Raw genomic sequence first — 21,030 nt, 5'->3', positions numbered from 1 at the left:
TCGCATACGTTGGATGCGCTATGTGTTTAACATAGGCAGTGAGCCTTTAGATGCGCTCTGTGTTTAACATGAGCAGTGAGCTTTATGTCTTCTTTTTATGTGATCAGCGGTGTTTAACCTTTTACTAGCATCTCTTGGATGCATTTTGCTTTCAGTTGCATGTTGGCCTTCAGTGGCCGTATGTCACAGGTTGCTGTGTCCTCTGCATGTGGCTTTCAGCCGGTAGTTCAGCTCAGTAACGTCATTACGGCCCAGGACTCAATTCATGGGTTCGGTTCGTTGCTGCATTCTATTTCACCCGGCTTTTAGCCCTAAGAGGTGTACCCCGTTGTCCGGGGTATACATACTCCATGTGGGGTACTTTTACACTATTATATAGCCTTGCTTATCTCACCTGGGCCTGGAGATAATGTGGGCTCCATGCACTGATTGAAGGTATGTTGTATGGTGTTCTATGCTTTCCTTGGTGCCATCTGCTTTTACCATGGTTATCCACCTCTTTTGGAGGTTTCATACTCTCCTCTTTGCAAACGGCTTCTACCTGCCCTTAATGTGCTAGGTATGGTCCGGCTTATACTTTGTCTACTTACCAGTTACCTTGTTTTCCCCTTCCTACGTCACCGCCTCTTGTCGTCGTTGCGTTGTTTGGACCAATATCTCCATGTGTGGGGGGAGCCTCTTAAAGGTGGTTGCAAGCTACCATAGGTTCCTCTTTGCTTCCAGTTCCTGGAGTAGTTTTCCAGTTGTCATATGCTCCCTTTTTGGTGTTCGACGCTGTCCATGTCTTTTGGAGTGTTGGTCTTGGATCTGAGACTCTTTCCACCATTCGTTGACTTGGTGTTTTTGGCCTCTCCCTTCAGATTTGCCAACTCTTGTTAAAGCTACACTTGTAGGACAGTTGTTCTGATGACAGTGGTCATTGATTACTGACTAAGAGTCTGTTTTGTGGTTGTACCTTCCTTTGGCTTCATGCTGCCCAGTCGGGCGCTCTTCTGTTCCTATGTGAGCCACTTCACGGTCTCTATTGCCGTTTGCCTGTGTAGGCTACTTTACGGTCTCTATTGCTGTTTGCCAGCAGCATATCCTACCTGCTTCAGCGGGTTGGGAGTTGATGCTATTGCTCCTCTTTACCCTTGTGGGGTCGGGTGTGCGCTTGGTGTGCTTCTTGTCCTGCTGGCTGTTTCCAATGCATTGCTCAGGTTCTAGTTTGCCTTTGGGTTCCTGCTACCGGCACTTTTGGCTTCCTTTATAACCTAGTCTGTTAGGCGCTGGTTGCATCTCTTCAAGTTCGTTACAAGCTTGGGTTAATGCACTTTTTGTGCGCCATTTAGCGGAGAGTATCCTTCTCTCTCTCTCTCTCTCTCTCTTCTGGGAATCAAATTGTTCTACCAGTCATTTTTATACTGGTATGGTGTGGTGCCAATCTGGCATGTTGTCAGATATCTTCTATCCTGTGTTTTCTGCTTTTTGAGCTGCTGGGGTTGCTGTCGGACTGTTCTGCCGCAGTTTTTCCCCTTTTTTCCGTCACCCTGTTGCCGGATCACATGCCTGGCGCTTTCTTTTGTCCTGTCGCAGACCCGACTCCCTTTTAGGGTATGGCTATGGTAGCTATTCTAAGTTAATGAATCTGTGGCTAGATGTCTCTATCAGATGTACGAGTTACTTACCTTTGGTAACGATGTATCTTGTAGAGACATTGTCTAGCCGCAGATTCCATAATGTCCAACCCTCCTCCCCATTCTGCGAGGACCTTTTCTGGTGGTGTTCTCCACTGGCCTCTTCAGTTGCCATTGGGTTTTATTTTCAGGGGTTTCAGTTTGTGGGTGCTTTCATATACAGTTAACCTCTGCTGAGGGACTTCTTTCTGTTATATGGTACCTTTGATTCACGGGAAGGTTTGTTTTCCCTTTAGTCTGCTCTACTACCTCGGGGTCCTGCTCTTCTCGTGGTCATCCTCTTTTAGGGTTGGTTGTGCTCTGTTTCCTACCACTGTTTTAGATAGGAAAAGCCAGTCTTTTCTTTCTTTACTACAGTGGACTGTTTTTTCTTTGTTCCATTCTTACTGGACGACACAGTTCCACATGGCACTATCAGTCTATTTCTGTCTGTTGTAATGTTCTTCCCTTGTTGCACTCGGGGGGGAACCTCCGCTTGGCCTGCAGGGCTCTTTCTTACAGCCTCCACTTATATGTGTAGGCGGTTTCTTTTCTGTCTTTAGGATGGTGTCTTCCACCATCCCCCCTTCTTTATATACGGAATTTTCATTCCTCGCATACTGTTCCCATACTTTTACAGTTTTTAGTTGTTGGCTCCGCGTTGTGCTGCTGAAAAGTTTCTCTGAAGAAAACTGACGTCAGCGCACCAGGAGGGACTTATTTGACCTCGCTGACGTCGCGTACGAGGACAACATCAGGGCGTGGTCGTGTGGCGCGGTACCCTGGCCCGCAGAGGTGCTGCTGCAAAACATTTCTGGATCCAGACTCATGCCTGAGGATATTCTAAGTTAAGGAATCTGCTGCTAGACAACATCTCTACCAGGAACATCGTTACCGAAGGTAAGTAACGTGTACGTTCTACCATTTCCCCCAACATTGGCTTGGATTCGCAATGCATGCCATGGGAAACACCTATAAAGGTCTGCGGCATAAAAACTATATGGGGAAGCTGTGCAAAAAGTAAATCTGTTCCAGGGCCAGTACTTTGTGGTCTTGGTAAAGGTGTTTGTATCTCTTCTCACAAAGAAAGCATTGCCTGCTGGATCTCAATTTTTACAGAAGGGCGGGATCCCTAAAAGGAGGAAACTGATTATTCAGTTGAAATGCAGTAGCATTGTGGGGTAGGGACACGTGGTAAGCTTTCATTGCCCACACAGACCACTACCCAGTGACTTCTAATTGTTTGAGCATCCCAATATAAGGCCTAACCGTATCATGTGTCCAGTTGCCTGGCAAGAATTGAAGTACCATCCATCAAACCAGGTAAGGCTCGATTTGCCAGAAATTAAATCTTGTTAATTCAGTGCACCTCTTTGGAGATGCCACTAAATTGTAAAATAATATATCTGATGTTTAAGTGGACACTTTAATAGGTTGTTTCTCATTGCAATGTAAAAACGTTGTATGTTTTCTTATGCTCTTGCTTTTTCTAGCGAAAGCTGTTTTTCCGCCTGCTGTCATGGTCATACATTTATCATATTTTTTGCTTTTCTAGGAAGCTGAACTGTGGGAGGCACGGATGTACAGAGGTATGCCACCCACAGCCATGCCAGCCTTGCCCACGGCTACCCCAGGTGGTGCGCTTTTGCCCATGCGGGCAGACTCCTCTCAGCAAATTACTAGAACTGGGATGCGTTGATCGAAAAACCTGCACGGACCCCATACCATCATGTGGAAAAACATGTGGTAAACCTCTACCATGTGGTTCCCAAGGTAACCAGCCACATTTTCCATGAATACTTTGCGCTAAAATTATTAAGTGCCTAGCAGCAGTCACCGTTGAACTATAATTTCAGCAGCATATAATTTTTAGACATTTGAACAAAATGCATTATTTTTCAGCATGAGCAAATTCAAGGCACTGTGGTACAGAAATTGCTTTAATGTCTTTAGCATTGAAGCCTGTGATTGCCATTTTTTTTTACTTCAATCGGAAATAATGGAATTCGGCCCAACATAGCTTTTTACAAATGTTAAACCTGGCGAAAAGTAGATGCTGGTTGTTATGTCCACAATTAGTTCAATTCAGGAAATAAAACAGTTCAAGAAAGCTACTTTAGTTCCATCTCCCGCCATAGACTGCCACTTGTTTTTGTAAATTACCGAATTTTACCTTGTTTATTCAGTGCTAATGCTATTTTGTTTATTTCTTACATAATCTAACTACAAACGCACAAACCACAGTGACTAAAGCGGAATAGTAATCAAAATAAAATACATATAAATGTCTTCTTAAGAAGAATATGAAGCATAGCAAAATGTGCCTTGCACTGAAATATCGATTACCATTCATGGCGCTCTTTGCGCCTTTTAGCAGTCATATCCTTGATAGCCAGCCTCAAGCTAAATAATTATTTGCCATCACAGAACATATTAATTGGCTAATGGGTTAGATAGTGTAGTAACATATAGACTTGTCTGCCTAGCTCCCTCTCTCACTCTAACTCCATCTCCATTTATATATTTACTGGCAAGACAAAGAGCTGTGTTTGTGTATGTACATATATATGTGTGTGTGTGTGTGTATATATTTGTATACACGCTTTTATGTTTGCCATGAAGATTCCAATACATTGAATATCCAGTACTATGTGTAGTGCTGTTTCTGTGCGGATGCATACAGAGGATATATATATATAATATATATCAGGTAAATGAAAGTAAACTTGTCCCCAATAATACATTTTGTTTAGAGCTACTATACTAATAAACTAGCATTCACACATGTACTATGACAGTGGACATATCATAATTCGAATTACTACCGCAGTACAGCAAAACTGAAATTAGAAAAACAATAAATATTTACTGCATTATAGACTACATGTAACAATTACTTTACAGAGGGAAATAACTCCCTTAATAGTCATAAAGTCTCTTCATAGTGATTTTACTGCACTGCACAAATGTAACCATTTTTTTCCTGGTTTGGTACTGTTTAGTAAAAGAAATATTCATGAACAAAAGATCTTGGCACAAACCATATGCAGAGAGTGCGTTTATTACCACTGTTAAGGGAGGGAAGGGCATAATGACCCACTCAAGGCTTTGCCTCCCATGAGTCATGACCACCTCACACTGGCAATTGTAATTAGCAGCGTATTGCACTCTGTCCATTTGGTTACCTTGCTGTTGTTCTAATCCGAATGGCATTAAGGATCAAGCCCTGCGTAATTGCTGTGTGTGTGTGTATTTACATATGTATAGATGTGTGTGTATATACCTATATATAGGTGTATGCGTTTATACATATACATATACATAGATATGTGCATATATACATATATATAGATGTGTGTGTATATACATATATAGAGATGTGTGTGTATATATATATATATATATATATATTTATTTGTATACACGCTTTTATGTTTGCCATGAAGATTGCAATAAATTGAATATCCAGCACTATGTGGAGTGCCGATTCTTTGGGGATTCAAACGGAGCATTTATATTTTAAAATATATATCTATATATATGTATGTGTGTGTGTGTGTGTATATATAGATATAGAGGTGTGTGTATATGTAGATATAGAGGTGTGTGTGTATATGTGTATATATATATATATATAAGTTCTATATAACGCGAACATGATCCCAAAGGATATCGGAGCGCTTTACAATAGAAGGGAAGGAAGGTAATAAGTTGCAGTACCAGCAACAAATATGAATAATACATCAAATATGTACAACACAAAAAGGGTCAATAAAAAGTAAAACAATAAGTGGGGTACAAGGCGTGCTGAACGGGGAGGATGGGCAGGCTTTAAGGAATCTGCGACTAGACTGTGTCTCTACCAGATACATCGATACCGAAGGTAAGTAACTTGTTCAACTGATAGAGACATCTATCCGCAGATTCCTTAACTTAGAATAGATTTCAAAGCCATACCTATAGAGGAGGCGGGTCTGCGACTGAACCTCACCAAGTTCCAAAGAGAACTTAGCCATCAATAAGGTGACGAAACACAGTGGAGGCAGCAATGCCGGTGCAGCTAACACCGGACCACAAAGCTCTGAAAAGAGCGGAAAGCAATGGGAGGCAAAGGCATCGCAAGCCGTGAAAGAACAGCATGAAAACCCTTGTGTGTATACCGGGTTAAAAGAAAGAAGCACAGAGTCAGAAATGCGGGTGCAGAAGTCCGAGTTCATGGCTTCGTAAAAGAAAATGAACTAAGCCCAGGGTCTGATGGATCTGCAGGTTCCGATGTGTCGACAGGAAACAAGACCCAGAGAGAGGACAAAACGGTATGACAGAGTCGGCACATACCGGTAGAGTTTGCGCAACAGTGGAAAAAAGCACTGTTGAACCTGCACCAGCTAAGATACATGGGGCAACATTGGCAGGATGCCGACCCATGGGCAGAAAGTGCCAGCTTCCTCAGAAACACAAGATACTCAAGTAAGCAGTTGCTCTTTCACAAAGACATGAGAGAGGGTGGACGGCAACAAGCAGAAGCACCCATAACAGGATCACAGCAAGACTGGTATTCATGTGAAAGGTATGAAAACATATAAACATATCTTGTGGACGCCAGAACCACACCAAGCATAGGGAAATACCATAGTAGGGTAGCGTGAGCAGCTCTGATGTTAACAAAATGCATCACCAGGTAGGCAACCGGCAAAAAGTGGCCCCTGGCAAGCTGGACATACACGCACAAGAGCTCGCACCATGAGCAGACCGGGGCGAAGACCACGGGCACTGCAGAAAGGAACATTGCCTGCGCTACCGCGCTGTGGGAAGAGCATAAAGCAGATATATATTAAGAAAGATACCCATCTGAAAGGGATGTGTTGCATAAAACAAGACAAGGGTATGCCATAAGTACCAACATTCATGTTGAAGCAGAAATGGACTATGTCCGAGAGGAGCCAAAGTCCCCCCGCGAAACAGAGGAGGGAATGGAGCGGGGCATGAAAGTGGAAACAGTCAGGACCAATGTATTGGCCTAGGACCTAAGAAAGCAAGTATCTCCAAGAGAACACTATCCTTGAGGGTGTTACAGCAGGAACCCAAAGCAGAAGCATTGGAAAACACCTGCGCGTAAAGCAGCAGAGAAAGAGAAACAAAACTCCTGTTTGGCAAGAACCCATAAAATGAGGGTACACTGCAGTGTACAGCGTAGACTTCTATGACAAAGACACCACCGCCCATGAACCAGTCCAGACAGAGTTGAATGACAAGAAAGCATTACCCACCCCAGAGAGTGGAGGGTAGAACCAGTCACCGCAGAAGCGGAAGAAAGAACACAGGCACCCCAAGATAGTAAACATGCCAGAGTGCACCCACACTATGCGCAAACACTGAAAAAGTGTGCCGCATAGCGGCTCTGCCCTGGTGCTACATGATGGTAGGGCGTCAACCACAGAAGGACTGCTGAAACGGAACAGAGCAAGTGTCCCAAAGGACAGTGGCTGGCGAAAAGAAGAGCAGCCAAAATGGACAAAGAGGATCACAGTGAAGCTGAAAAACGCCCTTGGGAAAGGTAGGCAAGGCAGAAGCGTCACAGTAGGGAACCTCTTCCGAAGCTTTGAAGTATTACGGACAACCGTAGACCCCAACCTGAACTGAAAATGCAATAGAGCGATGCCAGTCTGTAGGAAGCATAACAGCATAGAGAGAGAGAATAGACTGATTCACAGAAGAATCTCTGTAAGACAGACTCCACAGGAGCGTACCAAGCCTTCCTTGTAGAAGGACAGCTACACAATAGCTAGCAACTACCCCACATAGGGTATATCTTAACCCCAGTAAGGGGGCTCCTCTTGAGATAAGCTCACAGTCAGAGTACTGAAAGGAAGGCAGAACCAGCTGACCAGCTGTACTGAACAAAGGCAAACACGGTGGAGTCGCCGCCTAGGCCATCTGGGTATTACGTCATGAACCTAGGGACCAAAACAAACAAGGCAACTCTGCCTATGTCACAAGAAAAAGATAGTTAATATCAAAGGAAGAGAGAGAGAAACATAAAAGCCAGTTCACTTCCCCTGATAATAAATGAGTAATAAACAAGAACTAGCCTATGGGTAAAAGGGATATGGGTGTTTCTCAGGTAGAGGAAACATCTGTTTCTTGTGTAAGCCCTCACCCACCAACCTAGTTGGTGGCATGCTTCATCATCGGGCCAACTCTGGTGGTACTTAGTGTACCCCAGGTGTGCTACGATGCCTGTTTACAGCGGAGCGGGTATTGATAAGTGGGTGTGCAGTGATAGTGTGTGCGTGTAAGTTAACAAACTGTCCTTGGGTCCCACTACCCAAAGTGTTTATTTTATTGATGAGCCCTTGGCAATATTAAAAACAGAGCGGCGGATGTACGTGGAGAGTACTATGGTCTCACTCATCCACTATGGTCAACATGTTTCAGCCAGGTCGCATATTTATCTGGCCTTCTTCAGGACCTTAATTGTGAGAAAGTAAAAGTGAATAGTACGTGGTCAATAGTGTTTAAATGACCAGGTATGTGTCGCACTCACTAAGGTGCGCTATAGGAGAGAGGAGGATTTCCTCTGGTGGTTTAAACCTGTAAAGGAAAGGAAAACACAGATACAACACAGACAGACATACATATAAAAAGTTAGCCTTCAATAAATGCACATATAAATCACGTGAATCTGTACCCGAGTGGTGGTGCTGTAGCCGGGTAAATGCGGCGATGACATAAGATTTGTGACACTACTATGGTGTATAGATCGGTATTTGCCAGTAAAATGCGCTATTGTGCCAGAAAGTTCAATAGCGGAAAAATAGCATGCATCGTGTGTAAAAAAAGAAGAAAAAAAACGGCTAAATCGCTGATTAGAAATCTTACTGTGAAGTTGTCAGAAATAAGCCTCATAAGTTTCCGGCAGGGGGTCCGGCTTGTAGTGACACTCTGGTACGTAGGTAAAAGAGCACCAAGGTTAGGAGGTTGCCCCGGCAAGTACATGCTTTGGATCCTGTTAAACCCAATTTACTTCGTCAAAGCTCGCGACCCTCACTGAGACCTACTTGGCTTGTGTGGAAACTCTGTCGATGTCGGCGTCCGTTCAGGACTTGTTTAAATGCCTAAATGTGCATCACAGGTGGATGCACTCTCCCTAATGACGCGAGTAGCATCTGCAGGGAGTAGACACTGAAAACAGACAACGCTATGTTTATGGAGGGTATGCGGATGTCTGTGAGCGCGTCCACTATTGGAAAACAGACTGCTACGAGTGTTTATGGACCGCGGGCGGTCCCGAATAAAAAGCACAAAGTGTATTATAAATGCTATACAAAATGAGTAATTCAATCCCACAAGGGAGATTTATAAAAAAATTATCCTCTCACTAGGGAGTTAGTGGTGGGACTGAGAGAGAGAGAGAGCACTAAATGTTGGGGCTGTGTCAAGAGTTGTACAAAGGCACTCATTGTTTAAAAAAGTTAATTAGGTGACTGGAGATGCTCTAAAGTGGCTGATATAACCGGTCCGTTTATATAAATGGAATTTTAAATTTTAAGGGGTGATGCCCAGCAGTTGATGGTCGTGTAGGGAGAGGGAGAGCAAGAATTTGTTGGATTGTTGCCAAACAGCAGACCCCTAATGTCATTCATAATTGAGGGACGAGAGCAGCAGTTCAGATGTTTAGGCTATGCCAGGGGATATTATCGTTTAGCCCATGTTGGTGGCTTGAAAGGGGATCTATCCAACACTATTCTCTAGTTAGTAGGAATTTGTTGTTGTTGCTCCATTCAATGTGTTCTATAACTATCCATGACCGGTCATTGGGTGTGTGTCCATTTTGTATGTAATGATCTGTTAGTTTGCTAATATTCTTTTTGCACCGAATGGTGCTACGGTGTTACACGATTCTGGTCCTGACTTTGCGTGTCGTCAGTGAAGTTTGCAGGGGCACTCAATTAGGTAGACTACACTAGTAGATTTACAGTTGATTTGTGTGAGTTGACGCCATATCTTTCCGGGTTCGTGGTCTAGTATTTTGGTCGGCCGTGTTAAGTGGCAAACACTACAATCACTGCACGGGTAATGTCCGACCACTTTAGGCAGGCCCCAGGCATTGGTGATGTTGTTGGTGGTGATGCTCTTAAATGTCTTCGGTCAGGTTGACACTAGTTGGTCTTTTAGACTACTACCTTTTTTTAATGGAAACAAATCCCAGTTTCTTGGGCCCGAGTTCAGGATGCGCCAATTTTGCCGTATTATCATAGCCACACAGTTGGAGGCCTTGTTGTACCTTGTGACGCATGTGAGAGGAGTAGTGATTTCCCTATGTGTGTTGTCCTCCAGTAGGGCATTCCTGTTTTGATTACAGGCACGTTTTTGGATGAGTTGTACAATTTTCCGGGGTATCCTCGTGCTTGTAATTTCACAGCCAAATCGGCCGATTGTCTGTGATAGTCAGAGGTCTGGCTACAATTTCTTTGTATACGGAGAAATTGGCTGAATGGGAGATTTTCCCTGAGAGGGTGGGGATGAAAACTGTCAAATTGTAACAGTGAGTTTCTGGCCATCGGTTTGTAATATGTGGTGGTTTTGAGAGTGCCTGCCTCTGCTTCAATTGTCAGATCAAGGAAAGGTAGGTTGGTTGGTTGCACTGGCAGTGCTGGTAAACCGCAGGTAGGGGTCACACCCATTAAGCCATGCTAGGAAGGCTGCTAGGGAAAACTGCGGACCAGCCCAGATCATGAAGTCGTCTATGTACCAACGCCCTAGTTTGATGTTATTAGTGTAAGGGTTTGTGTCCGAGAGTATGTATATTTTTCAAAATGGTAAACATAAAGTCTGGCCACACTGGGGGTAGAAATGCTGTCCAAAAATGTGCCGTTGGTCTGGAGGTAGAATTCCCCTTCAAACTCTAAATAGTTCTCCTTGAGAGCTAGGGTAGCACATTGAAGGATGAAGTCTCCGGGGTGGTGTATTCCCAGTGGCTCTCCATGAGTATGTTGTTGAGAACTTGTAAGGTAGCATCTTGAGGTAAGCTTGTGTACAGGCTCTCAATGTCCAACCCCACTAGGAGTTGGGTGGTAGGGTCAAACCTAAGGTCTTTAATGATGTTCAGTAGGTGCTTTGTGTCTCTGATGTATGAGGAAGCCTTCTGTACTAGAGGATTCAGCAAAAAGTCACATAACCAGGAAAGAGGTTCTAATAATGACTTGATACCCCAGGGGATTGTTCTTCCTGTGGGTGGTCTGGCCTCTTTGTGTATCTTTGGTACTGTGTAAAAATAGGGGACTTTTGCATTATCATTACATAGAAAGTCCGCCTCCTGTTTGTACATGTGATGGTTTTCTTCTGCATTTTTTGACCAAGCTTTTCATAGTGGCTTGTAGTGTCATGGTAGGGTCTTCCTTCAGGCGTCTTTAGTTCCGCTTGCCGCTGAGTAGTCTGCGGTACAAAAGGGGGTGGTGATGGACGGAGCATCTGAATCAATCAAACACTCACACCCAGTCAAAAGATCTGGGTTTAATCCATCACCGTTCTTTAGCCCACTCTGCCACCCCAGTTCAGACATGGCTATATGCAAATCAGTCTGACCCTGTGCCTCATGGGAACAGTCCAGCCCGAACTGCCAAGCCAGGTCTTCCCTGGACCGTAAACAAGCTTACGAGGACCGGTTTCTGGCATTCCAGCCGTCTTCAGCCCGGCTTGTTTGAATCCAGTGGCAAAGTGAGCAAGGGACTCACGTCTGAGCATACCCTGCCACACGTATGGCGGCCAAAAGCGGTACAAAAGGGGGTGGTGATGGACGGAGCATCTGAATCAATCAAACACTCACACCCAGTCAAAAGATCTGGGTTTAATCCATCACCGTTCTTTAGCCCACTCTGCCACCCCAGTTCAGACATGGCTATATGCAAATCAGTCAGACCCTGTGCCTCATGCGAACAGTCCAGCCCCAACTGCCAAGCCATGTCTTCTCTGGACCGGAAACAAGCTTCTGAGGACCGGTTTTTGGCATTCCAGCCGTCTTCAGCCTGGCTTGCTTGAATCCAGTGCAAAGTGAGCAAGGGAATCACGTCTGAGCATACCCTGCCACACTTATGGCGGCCAAAAGCGGTACAAAAGGGGGTGGTGCTGGACGGAGCATCTGAATCAATCAAACACTCACACCCAGTCAAAAGATCTGGGTTTAATCCATCACCGTTCTTTAGCCCACTCTGCCACCCCAGTTCAGACATGGCTATATGCAAATCAGTCTGACCCTGTGCCTCATGGGAACAGTCCAGCCCAAACTGCCAAGCCATGTCTTCCCTGGACCGGAAAAAAGCTTCTGAGGACCGGTTTCTGGCATTCCAGCCGTCTTCAGCCCGGCTTGCTTGAATCCAGTGGCAAAGTGATCAGGGGACTCACGTCTGAGCATACCCTGCCACACTTATGGCGGCCAAAAGTGGTACAAAAGGGGGTGGTGATGGACGGAGCATCTGAATCAATCAAACACTCACACCCAGTCAAAAGATCTGGGTTTAATCCATCACCGTTCTTTAGCCCACTCTGCCACCCCAGTTCAGACATGGCTATATGCAAATCAGTCTGACCCTGTGCCTTATGGGAACAGTCCAGCCCGAAGTGCCAAGCATTGTCTTCCCTGGACCGGAAACAAGCTTCCGAGGACCGGTTTCTGGGATTCCAGCCGTCTTCAGCCTGGCTTGCTTGAATCCGGTGGCAAAGTGAGCAAGGGACTCACGTCTGAGCATACCCTGCCACACTTATGGCGGCCAAAAGCGGTACAAAAGGGGGTGGTGATGGACGGAGCATCTGAATCAATCAAACATTTGATTGGCGCCGGTCCTTCCTGGTGGAGTCAATTAAGGGATTTTGTAAAAAATTAACCCCCCCCCCTCCTCCATAATATTTGACCTGGAATTCCCGTCAGTGCTTGCTTTAGTTGCAAAATAGGCATTGGGTCGTCTATAACTGGTGCATATATTGTGGCAAGTATTCTATTTAACTGATTTAATTTCCCATATACAAATGCCCATCTACCACTTAAATCTGAATGTGAGCCTTCCATTTGGAACTGGACATGTTTTCCTATGAGAATACTGACACCCCTCTGCACCATCCCTGATACAGACGAAGCTATAACCCACCCAGTTTTTTAAGATATTTTCGGAGTCTGATAGTACCCTATGGTGTGTAACTTGTATAAAGATAATCTTAGGGCAGAGATTTTTTAACCAGCTCTCTATAGCATTTCTCTTTCGACTGTTATTCAACCCATTTGCATTCAAAGACAGGAATGTCACCTTATTTCTCACCATTTTGGTTTTCGAACTCTATTATACGAAACAGGAATTCCTAAAGTGCAGCAAGTGCAACGAGTGCAATAAATGCAAAATGTGCAACCTAAGCATAGTATAGCTCCCAATAATGCTACAGTGATACAAGCAGCATCGTAATTGTCTACTATGGTCTCACTCATCCACTATGGTCAACATGTTTCAGCCAGGCCGCATATTGGTCTGGCTTTCTTGAGAACCTTAATTGTGAGAAAGTGAAGGTGAATAGAACGTGGTCAATAATGTTTAAATAACCAGGTATGTGTCACATTCACTAATGTGCGCTATGGGAGAGAGGAGGGTTTCCTCTGGTGGTTTAAACCGTGAAAGGAAAGGAAAACACAGATACAACACAGACAGACATACATATAAAAAGTTAGCCTTCAATAAATGCACATATAAATAACGTGAATCTGTACCGTAGTGGTGGTGCTGTAGCTGGGTAAATGCGTTGGTGACATACCATTTGTGACAGTGCTATGGTGTAAAGATCCGTATTTGCCAGTGAAATGCGCTACTGTGCCATAAAGTTCAATAACGGAAAAATAGTGTGCATTGTGTGTAAAAAAAACGGCTAAATCACTGAGTAGAAATCTTACTCTGATGTTGTCAGAGATAAGCCTCATGAGTTTCCGGCAGGGGGTCCATCTTGTAGTCACACTCTGGTACGTAGGTAAAAGAGCACCGAGGTTAGGAAGTTTCCCCGGCATGTACATGCTTTGGATCCCTTTAAAACCCAACTTACTTCGTCAAAGCTCGTGACCCGCACTGAGACCTACTTGGCTGGCGTGGAAACTCCGTCGATGTTGGCGTCCGTTCAGGACGTGTTTAAATATCTAAACTGGCATCACAGGTGAATGCACTCTCCTTAAAGACGCGAGTAGCGTCTGCGGGGGAGTAGACACTGAAAACAGACAACACTATGTTTATGGAGGGTATGCGTATGGCTGTGAGTGCGTCCATTATTACAAAAGAGACTGCCACAAGTGTTTATAGACAACGGGCAGTCTAGAATGAAAAGCACGAAGTTTATTATACATGCTATACAAAATGATTAATTAAATCCACAAGTGCTATTTATAAAAAAATATCCACTCACTAGGAAGTTAGTGGTGGAACTGAGATAGAGAGAGCGCTAACTGTTGTAGCTGTGTCAAGGGTGATTTTAGTGTTAGCCACTTAACACGGCCTACCAAAACATTAGACCCCGAACCCGGCAAGATATGGCGTCAACTCACACACACACACCAAATGTAACTTTACTAGTTCAGTTTACCTAATTGAGTTTCCCTGTAAACTTCGCTACGTTGGGATGACTTCACGCAAAGTCAGGACCGGAATCGTGGAACACCGTAGCACCATTCGGTGAAAAACGAATATTAGCAAACTAACAGATCATTATATACAAAATGGGCACACACCCAATTCCCTGTCATGGATAGTTATAGAACACATTGAATGTAGCAACAACAACAACAACAAATTTCTACTAACTAGAGAACAGCGTTGGATATATCTCCTTTCAACCAGCCAACATGGGCTAAACTAATATCCCCTGGCATAACTCCGGATCTGCTGCTCTCGCCCCTCAATTATGAATGACATTAGAGTTCTGCTCTTTGGCAACAATTCACCGAATTCCTGCTCTCCCGCCATGACCTTAAAATTTAAAAATTCCATGTATATAAATGGGCCGGTTTTATCAGCCACTTTGTAGCATCTCCAGTCACCTAAGTAACCTTTGTAAACAATGAGTGCTTTTGAACACCCCTTGGCTCAGCTACAACACTTAGTGCTCTCTCGATCTCTCACTGGCTGAGTCAAAAATGTTGCGACCACATGTTTCTAGCCACTGAGATTCTCTAGTGGGAGGTAGCAACTCCCCTTTAATCCTGAGGGTCTTTGGGGGCCATCTAGCCCACCAGGTACATCCAGTAAGCGCCACAGAGCTGCGTTGCAGAGAGGTGGTCCAATGCCATTTCCCCGTTTTTACACCACTCTTGCAGAGATGCTGCTGCTGAAAGTTTGCGGGATCCAGTCCGATGCCTGGGGATATTCTTAGTTAAGGAATCTGTGGCTAGACTGTGTCTCTACATGATACATCGTTACTGAAGGTAAGTATCACGTTCAACAATTACTTTACAGAGGGAAATAACTCCCCTAATAATCACAAGGTCTCTTGAAACTGATTTTACTGCACTGCACAAATGTAACCATTTTTTGCCTGGTTTGTTACTGTTTAGTAAAAGAAATATTCATGAACAAAATATCTTGCCACAAACCATATGCAGAGAGTGCTTTTATTACCACTGTTAAGGGAGGGAAGGGCATCATGACCCACTCAAGGATTTGCTTCTCATGAGTCATGGCCCACTCCACACTGGCAGTGGTAATTAGTAGCGTATTACACTCTGTCCATTTGGCTACCTTGCTGTTTTTCTAATCCTAATGGCTTAACGGATAAAGCCCTGCCTAATTGCACTTGAGTAAATATAGGTAAACTAGTAGTAGGGTGACTGAAATACTACTGCGGCTACCGCAGAATCCAGTGTATGCTCTAAGAGTAGGACTATGATTTGGGGCTTCCTGCAGTATTGCCTCTTGGCAGTATGATCTACTTGTATCTGCGGTAAGTCAGGATCAGTACAGAAGTTTGATACTACAGTGCAGTAGACATGGAAGAAACTATGCCTTCCGTCCAGCTCAGGAGAACATGTGGCATTATCATTAGCACTTCCCTTTGAGGTCTGTGAAACATTTTTCTCAGCACGTAATTACACATCTACTCTTAAACGTAGGAAAGATATTTCCATTGGCCTATCTGCAGACCTCTCTTGTTTAGTGGCCTCAGTACTGCGTTTGATAAACGTGCATTCTCAATTGTCCAGGTTTACAGCAGGTGGTTTGGAAATAACCAAAACCTAAGAACATGATTCTCAGTTTCACAAACACCCATGCAGCTAATCCACTCATTGAGTGTCTCAGAGAGCCTATCTTCTTGTAATCAGAAAAAGACAGAACCCCAATTTCTGCAACATTATATTAGGTCAAATGTTATTAAATAGCAAATGTGGCCAGTAGTTAAAAGTGCTGGTCATTAAAGCCCCTGTTTGCTATGTATTGCCAAACTATTCCATGATGAAAGTTGAAAATCTATCATTGAGGCAGCTAAGGTTAGCAACAGAATGAAATCAGTCATTCAGTGGAGCCACATTCTACTTCGGAGGATGGGATGGACGAATTTTCAAGGCATTAGCTGTAGGATATTCTGAAACAGTGTCCTCATGAAAATAATAAAGGAATGCTATGAGTACCAATTTTCAGGTTCATTTGCTTAAAGGTGAGATGGAAAATTGTTGTTTCCCTAGAGCTTTTTTTAGTGGCTTTGTCATTTCCACCTTGCCCTAAGGCCCTGCGTTGTGTTTCAAATCCTAACTTGGGGACAATCAGTGGTTTGCTTATTAGATTAATCGTCAGACTGTTGTTTTTAGGTGCATTTTGAGGGAAGGGGCTACTCCTCCCAAGCTTCATTACTTCTAGAGAAGGGAGCTGAGAAGACGGAAGAGTACACTCAGGGCACTCATAGCGCACAATGCAGGATGCCTGACTGTACTGTTTGTGCTTAGGAGGAAGAGATGAAGATAGACAGAGCCTGGGAAAGGCTGAGCTACACATTTGTTTTCATTATTTCAAATACAAAGAAACATCCTGTCTTCTCTTCCTAGATTCTTTTCTATTTCAGCCATGGGCACGATTAATAAACTCATTGCTTAGACTAAAAAATATTGTGTTTCCACCCAGTGGCATCAAAACGTGTTCACTGAAGCAAACGACTGCAGATGTACCCCAGGTACCAATTTTGTTACCAAACTGGTGTCTTGGTTGAATTCTTGTGTGGCTGAAAACCATGAACTCTTCAAGTTCTAGTCAGGGTGATTATAGTCTATCCAAGAATCTTTCATGTCCTACATTGCTCATCTATGAGTTTTGTGCCCCCCGATCATCTATGGGAATCAGAGTCACTACTTCTTCTGTTCTTCAGTCTTTTTGCCCCTAATATTCCAATGACCCTGATTGCTTGAAATATCCCCAGCGGAGCGGTTACATCTAGTGACTGTGCCTTTAACAACACCACACTAGAAGAAATGTCCGGATTGATGATTCAGAGTTATCAATGCTGAACTTATAATCCTGGTCACACTATATGTTTTGATTCTCACTCATGTTCCCTTCTTGGGAAAAGGGAAAACATAGTCATTAACTGAATTCAAGAACAAGGCTGTTCATTCGCTGCATTATCAAGCACATTGTTTTCCCTGCCTGTATAATCAGAATGCCTTTGTTAGGCAGACCCCACCCAGGAGATTTGTCTTTCAAACAAAGCCCAGGGGACTGTATCGACTTAAAAAACAAACGTTTGTTTTCCTGTTCAATTTCTCTTAAATCCTGTTGCTTCTAGGTACTAGGATTAGGGCTGTCTTCTTCCTCTAGGTTCTTTTAATAAACCTATCGTAGTATTGATGCCTATGACTTGTTATCCCACATTATCAGCTACAGTTAATACTCATTGCCATCCACAAATCTGTATTCACACAATTATTACCCCTTTGAATTCACTGAAAAACAATGGTTCATTTCCTCGACAAGTTACTTTCAGTGATCCAGTTCTTGTATCTTCTCTGCCCATAACCCCCTGTATATGTGTCACTCTGTACAACTGGACAAAGTCTCAACATCATTCTCCAAGGAGGATTTAAACATTGCCGGTTGGATCTTATTAGACTTTTTGACGTCCTCTAACTACAGGAGGCTTGGTCTATAGAAGTTTACCACCTAGATGGGTTTGCATTATTTGTTGTTCCTGCTATACCTTACCCTAGAGGGAGATTACATTTTTGCTATTAACGATCTAGCTAGTCGCATCTTATCTTTTCCCATGCATTCAATGAGCTACAGCAACCATAACTCTGTTAGATTATTTTTCCTTTGCTCAGTCAGTGGACAAATCTCTTTATGCGATCAACGGAATCTAGTTGAAAAGGATAGTTCACTCAGAGTAAAATGGGCACATGTTTATCCTGAAAATGCTTTAAAGCAACTTCTGAATGTTCATTTATTTGAAATGAATGAATGAATGAAAGAATTTGTACTTGTAAAGCGCACTGCTGCCCCAGCAAAGGGGTCGTCCTGGCGCTGTACTCCTACCGCTGTGGAACCCTTCCTGGCTTTTCCCTGTGAATTGTCCACACCTGGGCACCCCCAAGGTAAAGCCAGGCATCCCAGCGCTGTTGGGGTCGTTGTGGGGATTAAGCAAGCTATTGCCCAGAGTTGCACAGTGGGACCCATGATTAGAATAGGCACTGAGGCGAGAATTATCAGGTCCGAGGAAATTGAGCCCAAGACCCGCCGAGTCGGGAATTGAACCCTGGTCCCGGGCCAGACCTCTGCATCTGAATTCTGTAACTGCTTAAAGAGTGTTGCTCTACCAATTGTATTGATTCTGAACTCTTAAGAATGTGTTTCTCTTAATAAATCATTGAGGGTTAATCATTGTTATGTTGTTCCAAACTACATAGATGTTTTGACCACTCATGCTCTCAATCTAACCGTATTCTAAGGCAGGCCATGAATAAGCAAACTAGAGATGAATCAGATGTAGTGAGGTGTTGGCTCCTTTATAAGGAAGTGCTAACTAAAAGGAAACCTGGAACAAAGCCTGGAACGACATTGAGGCTGGCCATAAGAAAGCAATCGGCCCTTTCTGGAATATTAGTATCACTATGGCTGACATCCTGGTGTGAAACTCTAGCCGCTACCATCAGAGGAACCCTCGCCTACAGACCTCTGGGCCCCCACCTCATCTACTGCAACACCATCCCCCAACTCATCGCTACTTTGATAATCGACTCCAAGCACTACATCCTCCTTGGTGCGCCAACTTACACCTTGACTATCCTAACGACACCTAGTCTAGCAACCTCCTGGAAAGCATGAGCAACATCAGACTCACACTCACTCAGACTCACTGCGCAGGACACGTCCTGCACCCAATCTTTACAGTCAGCGACATAATCAGATTCAGCCACACCACCAAACTTACCTGGGCAGACCACATAATCGTCCACTTCACCATTGGAGGCTCACCATGATCCACCTCCACGACCCCCAACCTGGCTCACCGCAGATTGAACAAAATCACCGAAACCCAATGGACTGCAGCCCTCAACACCATTAGACCCTACCCCTTCAGCAACCTTGAGCTAGCCGTCCAAAACTTCTTCACCTGCGCCGACACAATCGCCCATGAAAACGGCCAACACCAGTAAACCCAGCAAACAAGCCAGCTAGTTTGCCCACCAAACTCAAACCACAGCACGGAGACCACTGTAATAGCCGCAACCAACAACATCAGATCGATCCTTGACCATAGTGAGACAGTAGCCCTGATCCTCCTAGACCTCTCATCAGCCTTTGACACCGTATTCCACCACACGCTCATCACCAGACCCTGCCACATAAGGATCAGAGGAAACTCCCTCAATGGATCACCTCCTTCCTCACAAAAAACCTCCCTAATGCCCTTTACCTCCGGACCCGAGAGCATTATCCATTGTCTGCGGCGCCCCTCAAGGATCCTCCCTCAGCCCCATCCTCTTAGGCACCTATATGACTCCATTGCCTGACATCTGCACGCACAGACTCAACAACCCCCCATATGCTGACGATACCCAACTAATCCTCTCACAGAAGACACAACCAGATCCAACTTCCAGAATGCCATGACCGACGTTGCCGACTGGATGAGGTCCAACTTCCTGAAGTTGAACATGGACAAAACGGAAGTACTCATCTTCGGAAGAAACACCTCCCCATAGGACGATACATGGTGGCCAACTGCACTTGGACCCTCAACTACTCCCACCAACCATGCCTGCAACCTCAGCAGCATCCTGTACAGTGATCTCTTCATGAAGTGACAGGTCAATGCAGCGCCATGCCTGGTTGAATATTACAAGCTTTTTTGGAGATGTTCAAGCATCGCTTATGAGCATGGCCTTTGATGGCTCCCGTCTCTTCGGAGTCGAGGCGTTTTCAGCGCTGGAGCGCTTTAAGGATAGCCGTGCTACACCCAGGACCATTCGATGGCCTCTCTCCACCCCCAGTTGGCCTTTCGCACCCTTTATAGCCACAGAAGGGGTTGTCCGCTGCGTCTTAACCCACCCAGCCACCGTGATGCACAATCTTCCCAGCCTCTGTGTGGCCAAGGACGCATTACCCAATGAACCCGTGGGTTGAGAAGCCAGAGCTTGGGCCAGTCCACCACCTGTGCAGCTTCAGCCTCCCACCTGTATAGTCTGCCCTCTTACCATCATGGGCACTCAGTGGGGGGGCAGGATCCACTATCACCTCCCCCCCTGATGGCATATAACTTGGACCAGTGGGTTTTGCAGATTGTTTGAATGGGCTACTCCCTCCCTTTGAGACCACCCATCCCTACATCCCACCTACTTAGGACAGGCTGGCAGAGAACCACCTGTCCCTTCTCTGCAAAGAATTGACTGCTGTTTTGGCCAAAGGAGCAATTAAGAAAAGGTTGCTCCCAGAAGTGGGATGTGGTTGCTATTCCCGCTACCTTTTAGTGCCTAAAAAGGAGGCCTTTGCCTTATTCTGGCCCTGCGCTCTCTCCCTTTCTTCCTCAAAACGGAGAATTACAAAATGCTAACTCTTGCTCAGGGCCTTTCTGCCCTGTACTCGGGAGACTGGATGGTTGCATTTGACTTCTAGAATGCATTTTCACATCCCCTTCCTACCTGCTCACAGATACTATCTGCGGTTCACGGTAGGTCATGAGCACTTTCAGTTCGCTGTGCTTCCCTTTGGCCTTACCAACATCTCTAGGGTGTTCACTAAGGTGGTGATGGTAGTTGCAGCTCATCTGCGGAGATCAGGAGTGCCAGTCTTCCCCTATCTTGATGACTGGCTGTTGAAGGCAGGCTCACCCCAGGCTGTTGTCTTCCACCTCCAGACTAGATCGGACCCCCTGC

General features: G+C 44.8%; 1 protein-coding gene across 1 annotated transcript in view; it reads left to right on the top strand.

Annotated features, from left to right (window-relative positions):
* The window catches only part of NFX1 (nuclear transcription factor, X-box binding 1), an 892,403-nt gene that overhangs the window by 420,435 nt on the left and 450,938 nt on the right, over positions 1–21,030 (top strand). Inside the window, exon 9 of the mRNA XM_086965422.1 lies at positions 3,211–3,428. Within this exon, the coding sequence (XP_086821548.1) occupies positions 3,211–3,428 (218 nt within the window). The remainder of the gene's footprint in view (positions 1–3,210; positions 3,429–21,030) is intronic.

This window comes from Lissotriton vulgaris, chromosome 4_1 (assembly GCF_964263255.1).
Source record: "Lissotriton vulgaris chromosome 4_1, aLisVul1.2, whole genome shotgun sequence".
Lineage (NCBI taxonomy): Eukaryota > Metazoa > Chordata > Amphibia > Caudata > Salamandridae > Lissotriton > Lissotriton vulgaris.
Note: the sequence above shows the minus strand (reverse complement) of the source record. Positions and strands in the feature narration are given on the sequence as shown.